Genomic DNA, 11682 nt, shown 5'->3' with positions numbered 1-11682 from the left:
TTTTGTCGCATTCCTAAGCCAATAATTTCATTACCGGTGGAAAGATGCTAATGTATCCGGTAGGAGACACAAAGTAGAGTCTTTGTGTCTCCTACCGGAAATACACCCTGTCATAAAATTATTGGCCTAGGAATGCGACAAAAAACAAAACAAATCCATGAATTCAAGGCTTCACGGGGTGTGTAACTGATAGAAAATAAGTCATTTTCTGGGTGAACTTCTCCTTTAACACTGAGGATTTTAGAGTGTAGACTGGGGTCCCAGAGGTTAAATAAAACGGCGGTCTGTGGGCTAATGCATATCAAACTGGGGGGTCGTTGAGATGAAAAAGAGGTTGAGAATCACTGGTACTGTACAAATGCCCTCTTTGCGTTGAAATAAAAACGATTCACAATGGGGAATAGACATAATTGAAATACATCAAAACCAGGGGGGGGATCCGTTCAGAGGCCATGGAGCTGATTAGCGCGGGAGCCCTTCATTCCGCCGTCACGCCTAAAAAGAGCCACGCTCCTAATTATCGCAGTCGGAATCCAGTCCGACGGCCTCCTCCGGGCAGTATTTCTCCTCGGGACCCTCGTTGCCCTTCTTCTTGTTCTTCTCTCCCATGATGACGGCCGCCAGCACCGTGATCACCACGGTGACCGTCAGGATGAGCACGGTCACCGTCTCGGCCACGCACAGCTCGTCGTCCACCTCGGCCATCAGGTCGCCCTTCAGCTCGGCCGGGTCGCCGCAGCGCAGCCTGTGGTATAGTCAGTGGTGGAAAAAAGTTATCAAATGTTTTACTTAAGTAAAAGTATCAATACTGCAATGTAGAAGTATACTCTGCTACTAGTAAAAAGTCCGGAATTCAAAATGTACTTGAGTGAAAGTACAAAAGTATTGGTATCAAAATGTACTTAAAGTACCAAAAGTAAAAGTACTCACATCTACAAGCTCACAACGCGGCTATTTTCAAATAGCCTATGCATAAAATAGGGCTAAAGTGGTTAATGTATGGTTTATAATGTAATTATTTATATCTGCAAAGTAACTAGTAACTAAAGTTTTCAAATAATTGAAGTGGAGTAAAAGTATAATATTTGCCTCTGAGATGTAGTGAAGTAGAAGTAAAAGTATTGGAAATTGGAAATTGGAAATACTCAAGTAAAGTACAAATAGCTCGAAATTGTACTCAAGTGCAGTACTTAAGTAAATGTACTTAGTTACTTTACACCACTGTTTTAGTCATAGTCTTTTGAATAAAATTCCATTCAGTTTTAGTCATATTTTATTCATCTGAAATGTTTTACTGTTTGTCTAGTTTTAGTTGACTAAATATCATGAGATTTTAGTCGACTAAATCTACAGTTGATTTAGTCGACTAAATGTATTTTGGCGGTGCTTTGATGGCGTCGTAATGGCTGATATTACACTTGGTTGCAAGCTGAAAATAGCCGATCTGCAAGCTCACAACGCGTCGCAGCGCGACGCGTTGTGAGCTTGTAGATCTGCTATTTTCAGAGAGCAACACCCGAGCGCAACCAAATGACTTGTCTTTCAGTTCTACTGGATCTCTTCTCCACTAGTCCCTCACTAACATTTTAGTCTAGGTTGTATTTGTTGACGAAATGTTCAATATATCTGGTCTTAGTTTTAGTCATCATAGCTTAGTTTTTATTTAGTTTTCGTCAGTGAAAAACGGTAGTCCACAAACATTTTTCGTCATAGTTTTAGTCGACGAAATCAACACTAGCCTGTGGTAGTCGTCCAGGAAGAGCCGCCGCACGTGGGCCAGCTTGGCGAAGACCCTCTGCAGGTCGCAGTCGCAGTGCCAGGGGTTGCCCTCCAGCAGCACGTGCACGGTGGACGAGGGGATGCTCAGCAGGGTCTGGAAGTGCATGGCGGACATGCGGTTGAAGCGCAGGTCCAGCAGGGCGAGGCTGGAGAGCGGCGCGAAGGCGCCCGGCTCCGTGCTGTTGACCAGGTTCCCCCGCAGCCTCAGGACCTTCGGAATCAGAATCAAGTATATTGTTATCATCACAGGATTACAAAGGAAAATGGGAGGGGAGGGGGGATCAAAACAAGAGAACAAAAACGCCAAAACAAGTTATCTACACATTTACACTAGTACCTGAGGTAAGATATGACACAGGTGCATGAGCATAGCAGCAATGTATGCTGTGCATGATATACTTATGGACGTTGGTTAAGGTGCTTAGAGAAAGAAAGAAAGAAAAAAACAACAACCTCCAGGGAGTGCAGGGTGGAGAACAAGCCCATGTCCAGGGCCACGAGGCGGTTCCCGTCCAGACGGAGCCAGCGCAGGGCCGTCATGCTCCCCAGCGCCCTGGGCCGCACCACGCTCACCAGGTTGTAGCTCAGGTCCAGCCTCGCCAGGTTGTCCAGGTTCTGGAACGTGCCGCTCTCCAGGACGACGAGGCGGTTGCGGGCCAGCGAGAGCTCCGCCAGGGAGTCCAGGCCCAGGGAGAAGCCCTCGCCCAGGGCGGAGAGCTGGTTCTGACTGAGGTCCAGCTTCTGCAAGCTCTGGAGGCCGACGAAGGCCCTGTCGGCCACAAAAGTGATGTTGTTCTCCTTCAAAAGCAACACCCTGAGGGTCCAGAGGGCCCCGAAGGAGCCCGGGGGGAGTTCTGTCAAAGGGTTCCAGGACAGGTCCACGTATTCCGTGTCGTAGGGGAACTTGCCGACCGGAGTGGAGATATTCCCACCTGAACAGTTGACATATTTTATGTCCGGGAGACAGTTACATCCCTTATAACAAGCTCTAACTGCCCTAGATAGAGGCATGATGAAAGCATACTGGAAGAAAAACAGCCAATAGGGGAAGGCAATCATGCCTGCAACGGGAGAGAGAGGAAAAAGACAAAAACCATGTGTTACACACAATGTTTTATTAAAAAATACCAGTATACGTGCAGCAGTACTGTCAGGCATTGTGTTTTTTTTTGCTTCGACTTAGTAGTATTCCACAAATAAATCGGCAGCGCTTGAGTTTTAGACTGGAGGACGACATCCCACGCAAACTGTCATCCCTGCTTAAGCCTCATGATTAATGCAAAAAAGCAATCTTATGAGCAAAGCGTGATCTTACTTCGCTTATCTCCACTTTAAGGTGTCAACAACAGCGAGGTGACAACTTTTGCATGCCGAACTGGAAGAGAGCCAGACACACCGGCTGTCAAAAGAGAGAGGGAAGAAAAAGAAAAAGACCACAGCGGAAAAAAATAATAACAAGAAAGGAAGAAAAGAACATTACAACAATTACAGTCAAGTGTCGTGAGAAAAAAGACCTTTTACCTGTTGTAGCGCGCGTACCTCTCTCGTTGCGACGATCCTCTCACACCAGCATTTGTCTAAGTCGTGCCCAGACAAGCGGCAGACGCGGCAGACAGGTTGAGGCCAGGTCTCTGTCAGAAGCAGAAATGGGGGGTTGTCGGCTCGCCTGTCCCCTTGCTGCCGTGCCGGCTGCTCCTGTCGACAGGTGAGGGCCACTCAGACGATGGCTCTCTGAATAATTCACAGGTTGCGGCTACAGGAAGGGAAAACGAGTTGGAGTGGTCACGCCACACCAACAAACGGGAGACGAGGGGGGAGCGCTGGGGCGTAGAGAGTACAGTACTCTGTGTACTGGAGGAGACATATCGGTGCAGTATTCTGAATAGATGGATGTACCGATACCATTTTGAGATGAGATGAGATGATACTTTATTAATCCCCGAAGAGAAATTGAGGCGTTTGAGCCACGGACCACCGTTTGATGAGATTTAGACTCTCAGAACCCAAAACGTAGAATATTTTGTTATCGTTGGATAAGATTTTGTCCACAATTCCATGCTGTGTTGATGTTGGTACCATAGGAGAGATAACAGGCCAACGTTGATCGAAATAGCAATTATTTAATTAAGTAATGCAGATTTTTAACAATAGTTTCACTCTTGAGAGCGTAAAATGAAACCTAATGGACCCTTACGGGTCCATTTGGTTTCATTTTACGCTCTCAAGAGTCAAAGATCTATAAGGGTCCATTTGGTTACCAACTCTCATCATTCAGCTGGGGACCACCTGGAACCCCCTCAAGGACCACTGGTGGTCCCCGGACCACTGGTTGAGAACCATTGATCTACAAGACAAACAAAAAAAGAACACATCGGGCACACATCATAATCATAATCACAGTAGAACAGGGCCCGACACACTACCATATGCATTTAGGGAGAGAGTTCTCATGCATTATGCAGTCTGATGGCGGTTGGCATAAAGGACAGTCTGTACCGCTCTGTTTTCATCAGCGGGAGAGAGAGTGATCCTCTGGCTGAAGGGTGCCCACCTTCTTCTGCAGCTCACTATGGAGTGGATGGGAGGCGTTTTTCCTTTTCCCGATAACCGATTCAGATACCCATAACTTGCGTATCGGTCGTTATCAAGTACCGAACAGAAAACGGTGTGTAATAAAAAAATCCCTGGACTCTCAAAGTGAGGTCCAGACTCTCATTAAAACCAGGAAAGCATCTGTGTCATTTTAGATTTTAGCTATACATATAGCACATTGGTTAGCTATTAAAAAACAGCAGATCTACAAGCTCATAGCTTCGTGCCGCGCTATGAGCTTGTAGATCTGCTATTTTTGAAAAATCGTGAAAGTTAGTGCAAATCTTTGAATATAAAAATGTTTTTAAAGCGAACATTTTTAACTCAAATCTTTTTTTCTAGGGGGTCCCTGGAACAAAATCTTTTGAGATGGGGGCCAAATGCATATCATTTTGCGGGTCCTTGACATGAAAAAGTTTGAGAACCACTGATATATAAACATACGTTTTTCTTTCATAAAACTTAGACGGCATTTTGTAGAATCGGCCTCAGGTCTTAATGGGTTAATGAGGGGGGTTCCAAATGGACCCTTACAGGTCTGTAACTCTCAGAGTTATGGGGGTCCTCAAATCATTAAAAGGTTTTAATGACCAATCTAGGGATAAATAAAAATATATTTATAAAAAGTAGTGCAACATCAACTGTAAATACTACTCAAAATATGAAATAATTAATTACTGTGATGACATTATCATCACGTGATAAATGATGTGGTATTGGAATGACATACTCACCGATACCAGCATTTTAGGTGGTATCGGCAGCTTTTTCCGATACTGGTATCGGTATCGAACATGAACAACTCTAATAGGCTCTATGCACAGCAGCCATTATTGGAAATAATGGCTTATTACCTTCACAGGTGTTACCAATGATACTAATGAACCATTTAGTGGTTCTCAAACTTTTCCACTTTTCCAAATTCCAAGGACCCCCATAACTCTGAGAGTGTACAAATGGAACCAAATGGACCCGTAAGGGTCCATTTGGTTCCATTTGTACACTCTCAAAGTTACACATCCGTGGGGGTCCATTTGAAACCCCCTCAAGGAACCATGAGGGTCCCTGGACCACACTTTGAGACCCACTGGTGTAGCAGAGTGTTTCCAGTTAGCCAACATCCACAATATCAAGACCCTTTGACCAGAAGCCTTCATTAGTATGGAACAGAGCCTTCATTAGTATCAATGGTAAGACATGTGAAGGAAGTAAGGAAGAGGCCCAATTTCTTTCCAATATGGCTGCTGTGCGTAGAGCCTATTCTGAAACGATGCTTTGCTACAGATTACATTGTGGCATTTAGCACCATCCTCTTATCCAGAGATGACTGGGTACAAGATGGGAGTCTAAGTGCCATAAACATTTAGTCAAATCACAACAGGTTAAGCAGCAATTATAAGGGAATTACCGCAGGGTATTGAGAGTGCTAATAGAACTATGAAGTACAGGTACTAGACAGTAAAATACTTCAGTGTTAATTTAACGCACAGAGGGGTTCATTTTGGTTACGTTTGTACGCTCTCTGAGTTACAAATGTACACATTTACACCGAGGAGTTTACTGTGTAGGTATATCGAGCATCTCTACAGTGTCTAAATGAGCACTCGAGAGCGCTCGAGTAAAAACGAAATGACCGACCACTTGAAGAAAATCTTCGTCTCATAACAATAAACTGTTTAGAAGTTAATGAATGAGTGGGTTTAGGTGAACGAGGCGGCCCTGCCGTGTGCAATCATCTTGATGTCTTGTTATGGCTCCCCAACAGTGGTCGAAAGTAACTAAGTACATGTACTTAAGTACTGTACTTAAGTCAAATTTTGAGGTATTTGTACTTGACTTGAGTATTTCCAATTTCTAATACTTTTGCTTCTACTCCACTACATCTCAGAGGCAAATATTGTACTTTTACTCCACTACAATTATTTGAAAACTTTAGTTACTAGTTACCTTTCAGATATAAATGATTACATTATGAAACATACATTAACCACTTTAGCCCTATTTTATACCTAGGCTATTTGAAAATAGCCGATCTACAAGCTCACAACGCGTTGCGACGCGTTGTGAGATCTGCTGCAGGAGATCTGCTGTAGATCTGCTATTTTCAAACATTTTAGTACTTTAACGTTTCGTACTTTAAGTACATTTTGATGCCAATAGTTTTGTACTTTTACTCAAGTAACATGTTGAACACAGGCCTTTTACTTGTAACAGAGTATTTTTATATTGTGGTATTGATACTTTTTCTTAAGTAAAATATCGGAGTACTTTTTCCACCACTGCTGACCACTTGACCAAGACGGAAGTTAAAATATTCGTCTCATAACAATAAACAGTTCAGAAGTAATGAATGAGTGGGTTTAGGTGAACAAGGCGGCCCTCGCCGTGTGCAATCATCTTGATGTCTTGTTATGGCTCCCCGAGCTGTAAAAAAACGTAGCCCCGGGGGCGGCTGAGACGAGGGCGGCAAACATCACCCGAGACCCGAGTTTGAACCCAAAGAGGTTTGAACCTGACTGGACCACTTTATCTCTCCGTGAGCCCCGTAAACCATTTGATCCCAAGGTTACACCGCCAGACATTCTCAATCCAACAACTTTACACTTTCATCTAAAAGTCTGGAGCCTTCCATAAAAGAAGGAGAAGAAGCTAAAAAAAAGAATTAAAGTAGAATGGCAGTGCCTGGAAGTGGAGTTGCTGAGGCAGGAAAGGAAGCTAAGAGTCTTTTCCATAGAGATGCCCCACAGCGGTTCGGCGATGGAGGCTGAGGGAAACGTTATTGCTGCCGAGGTTCATTACGCAGCCCTCAGCGAGCTGCCGATGCTCCTGAACCCAACGAGAGTTTAGAGAGCCCCGAATATCCCCCCAGGCTAAGGGTTCCCAAACTTTTCAGGCCGTGACCCTCCCAAAATGATCGTATTTGAACTGGGGACCCCCCAAAATAATCATATTTGAACTGGGGACCCCCAAAAAATAATCATATTTGAACTGGGGACCCCCCAAAATAATCTTATTTGAACTGGGGACCCCCCACCTTGACGAGCACTTGGAATTATAGGCATTACATTTAGTTTGACTCGGTTCCACAGATAAATATTGTGAAAATAGACGATCTACGCTGTGAGCTGGTAGATCGGCTATTTTCACAATGTTTGCCTCTTTCTTACTTGACAATTTGGCCAATTTGGTATTAAAAAGGTCTTAAAAGTCATTAAATTGTAACTTTAGAAATGTGCAAATACCCTGTATACACTTATACCGTATGTTGGTTTGTTTATCGTTAGCCTTGTAAACTAATCATCGGGGGACCCTACAACATAATTTGGAGACCCCCAGATTAGTAACCACTGCTCTTAGACTGGAAGGCAAACCAGGGGATGTCACAGTAATCTGAGCGTAGTAATCTAAGTAATTATGATGAATGCAATAATGAGCTCTCTATGAATAGATTTTCGACATAACTTATTCTACTGTCTTAATAGCCTAACATATAAGATGAGTCCTATAGCATTGGTTCTCAAAGTGGGGTCCGGGGTCCCCCAGGGGTCCTTGGGGGGGGTGGTGTACCAGGGGGTCCGCAGCAAAACTAGTTAATATGGCGTCACAATCATTTTAACCACTTTAACCATATTTTATATTTTGGCTATTTAAAAATAGCAGATATACAAGCTCATTTAGATCTGCTATTTTTGAAAAATCCAGGCACAAAAATATTTTTGGAGACAGGGGTTCCACAGTCCAAAAAAAAAAATCATTTTGGGGGTCCTTGACATTAAAAAGTTTGAGAACCACTGTCCTATAGGCACTGATCTGCTAGTGTATGGGGGAGCCATCACAGATTGAAGTCTGGTGACAGCTAGATGGCACTGTTGCTGTTCTGGATGCTCATGATTTAGAGCCATATGAGCTTTAAAGTGAGCGACTGAAAGCTATATGTGGACAGCCAGGCAGGGTGTAGCTGTGAGGCACGTTGTACCTCTGAATAACAGCCTTTTAAGGGCAAAACACAGACCCCCGAAATGACTTGTGTTGTGGCGTGTGAACAGGTCATGTTCTTTTTTTTTTCTCTCCCCAGGCCTAGTAGTAGTCTTACCTGGCTGGGTGACTACAGTCTGCCTATAGGCGGGGAAGGAAGATAATGATAACACAGGGTATAGAGCATTGGTTCTCAAAGTGGGGTCCGGGGACCCCCAGGGGTCCTTGAGGGAGTTCCAGGGGGTCCCCAGCTAAATGATGGATAGTTAGGAACCAAATGGACCCTTATGGGGTGTTTAACTCTGAGAGTGTACAAAAGGAACCAAATGGACCCTGATGGGTCCATTTGGTTCCATTTGTACACTCTCAGAGTTAAATTAACATTGATTTTACAAATACATTTGGGGTTTTTACAAAATAAATTGGGGTCCCAGAGATAGAAATGCCTTTAAATGGGGGGTCCATAGCCTAATGAATGTCAAACCGGGGGTCGTTGAAATTAAAATGGTTGAGAATCACTGCGTAAACATCTTCTCTTATGGGGGTCCCTGGCATATCTTTTCAAATGGGGGTCCGCGGGCTAATAAGCGTCAATTTGGGGGTCCATGACTTGAAAAAGTCTGGCATAGAGTCCAATCTGTATCGTCTCTGTCGGATGGAAACCTCAAATGTCCAAAACTGTTATTTTTCAGGATTCAAATTCAAAAATAGCAAAAAAGTTTTGATGCTTTTGTGTGACACTGTAGTGTGATTGAGTAGGGCGCTAATTTACAAAAAAAATGAAAAAAACGTTATACTACAGCAAAGCAGCTACATCCAGACTTACTGATGTATTTCATGATCACGTTATCATTGCCAGAGATGATATGATAACGGAACACAATTTGTGCCAGAATTGGTCCAAAAGCAAGGATATCTCAGTCACAAGCTCAAGGCCGACACGCCAAGGGGGATGTAAATGAGATCGTGTGTGTGTGTGTGTGTGTGTGTGTGTGTGTGTGTGTGTGTGTGTGTGTGTGTGTGTGTGTGTGTGTGTGTGTGTGTGTGTGTGTGTGTGTGTGTGTGTGTGTGTGTGTGTGTGTGTGTGTGTGTGTGTGTGTGGGGTGAGTTTCTTTAAAAAGATGATGGTTGGTACTGTAACACTTTCTATGAAGCCTGTGTCTATGATGCATTATAAACATGCTTATAATGCATCATAATCTGCGTTTGTAGAAAAATACAAGGATTAGAAGGACAACATAAGCTTCTTTCATCATACCGTCTCTGCTGGGTGGAAAATGTCCAAAAAAGTGACTTTTCAGGATTCCAATTCAAAAGTAGCAGATCTACAAGCTCGAAACGCGTCGCTTCGCGCCGCGTTTCGAGCTTGTAGATCTGCTACTTTTGATGCTTTTGTGTGACACTGTAGTATGATCAAGGGGGCACAAAAAAACACAAAAGGTTAGAATATGGAGATAGAATATAAGATGGCTGGCACTACGCCCCCATTCTGAATGCAATGCAGGGATGCTTATGCACTTAAACCCTATATATAACCTCGCTGTCGGGCGGAAACCTTTTATCTCCATATTTTTTACTTTTTGTGTTTTATCATAAATTAACATCACAAATTAAGCATCACAAGTAGTAGATCTACAAGCTCGAAACACGGCTCCAAAGCTTGTAGCTTTTGAGCTTGATCTGCTACTTTTGCTATTTTTTTATTTGTCAGGTGGAAACAAATGTACTTTTCAGGATTCAGAGACATTATACTTAGTTGACCTGGGAGGGGCTTTATATTATAGGCCCCCCTCCTTGTTTTTTTGTCTGTTTTTAGAATCTTCTAAAAACTGTTTTTTTAAAAGAATTATGTTACTATGTCAGTGGTTCTCAAACCCCCAGAGGCAAAGATTTGAGTTACAAATGTTCGCTTGAAAAAATATATATTCAAAGATTTGCACACATTTTTACGATTTCTCAAAAATAGCAGATCTACAAGCTCATAGCGCGGCACTCTGTGCCGTGCTACGAGCTTGTATATCTGCTATTTTTGAATAGCCAAAGTGTCAAATAATGCTTTTTAGCTCAAATTAAAAAAATGACACAGATGCGTTCCAGGCCTTAAAGGGTTAACATTATCTGTGAATGAAACAAGTGTTGTGATTGGTCCAAAAAAATCAGAAATACGTACGACAGAAGTCCCGCCCCTAAATTGAGTCTACTGTATAAGTGACAGTTCATATGAATGGCCTGTAGTTTTACTGTATTACCCCTGCTGGTGTCAGAAGAAATAACTCTCAATGCAAGTGGGTGGGTTTTTGCCGAAATTTAGACTTGATTTTATTACCTTAATAAACATTGTCATAAATACATTATGCTTCCAGTCGCTAGTTTAAAGTCTTCTTTCAATCATCATGATATGCGTTTCGGTAAATTATGGTCCCATTTATTTTAAAATTGATGATAAAGTAGGATTATGTTCTAGGAGGGGCGGGATGATTTGATTGACAAGCTACCCAACCAATAGCATTCATTCCCGGTTGCTAGGATATGACGCGATATAGAAAGATGGCGGATTTGAAATTGCTGAAAAATAGGCTTCATTTACGGTCTGTAGAGTCTATGGGCGTAACGCTGTCCATTATTTTTTACAGTATATGGTTATAGCACAGCTATTGCGTTCAAACTCTGCTGCTATTGAACCACACTTAACTGGGTGAAACACAGACCGCAGGGTTACATTTATACTTTGTCACACGGTCGTTCAAACGAAGTGATTGATACTACTTCGTCGAAACAAGTACCGTAGGACGGGAGTAGAAATGAAAGGCCAAAGTACCAACGCGACAACATCATACACCGGCGACAACCGTTGACCATCACTGCCGGCGATATATAGAAAGAGACAGAAAAACACGGCCGGACAAATGATGTGTTTTCAGGTTGTTGTGGTGTGACACGGTGGCAGGGCTCTCTGTCATATCTGCTGACAGGTCATATAATAGGGTTATTGATAATCTGTCACCTCCAGCCCCGTGGACGTTGCGGCGGTCATGCATGATAGGTGAGTGATAGGTCCTCCGGTTCCACATTCTCTGTGTTCTGCATGACATGCGTGGGATCGGGTTTCAGTTGACTTTCAACATGAAATGAGACTTGGCTCTTTCCGTGATGTGCTGGCTGGCTATTATCCCGAAGTTCCTCCCTGAATCCAATTAAGTCTAAAATGGACAGACTGAAAATATATACGGTATATATGTATATATGATTTTGCAATGGGGTTACTTTATTGAAGCGGTTGTTGGAAATATACATCACATTTCTCCTTCAGCCCTATTAAAGGGCAAGACCACTTTG

General features: G+C 43.1%; 1 protein-coding gene across 1 annotated transcript; it reads right to left on the bottom strand.

Annotated features, from left to right (window-relative positions):
- Window positions 1-513: 513 nt before the first annotated feature.
- LOC308073385 (uncharacterized protein) lies at window positions 514-11417 on the bottom strand (the record flags this gene model as incomplete). Its single annotated transcript, XM_080412256.1, has 5 exons — window positions 514-745; window positions 1740-1990; window positions 2233-2840; window positions 3446-3532; window positions 11351-11417. The coding sequence occupies 5 exons, from the start codon at window positions 11415-11417 to the stop codon at window positions 514-516; spliced, it is 1245 nt and encodes a 414-aa protein (XP_080268382.1).
- Window positions 11418-11682: the final 265 nt, after the last annotated feature.

This window comes from Gymnoscopelus braueri, assembly GCF_963280865.1.
Source record: "Gymnoscopelus braueri genome assembly, chromosome: 18".
NCBI lineage: Eukaryota > Metazoa > Chordata > Actinopteri > Myctophiformes > Myctophidae > Gymnoscopelus > Gymnoscopelus braueri.
Note: the sequence above shows the minus strand (reverse complement) of the source record. Positions and strands in the feature narration are given on the sequence as shown.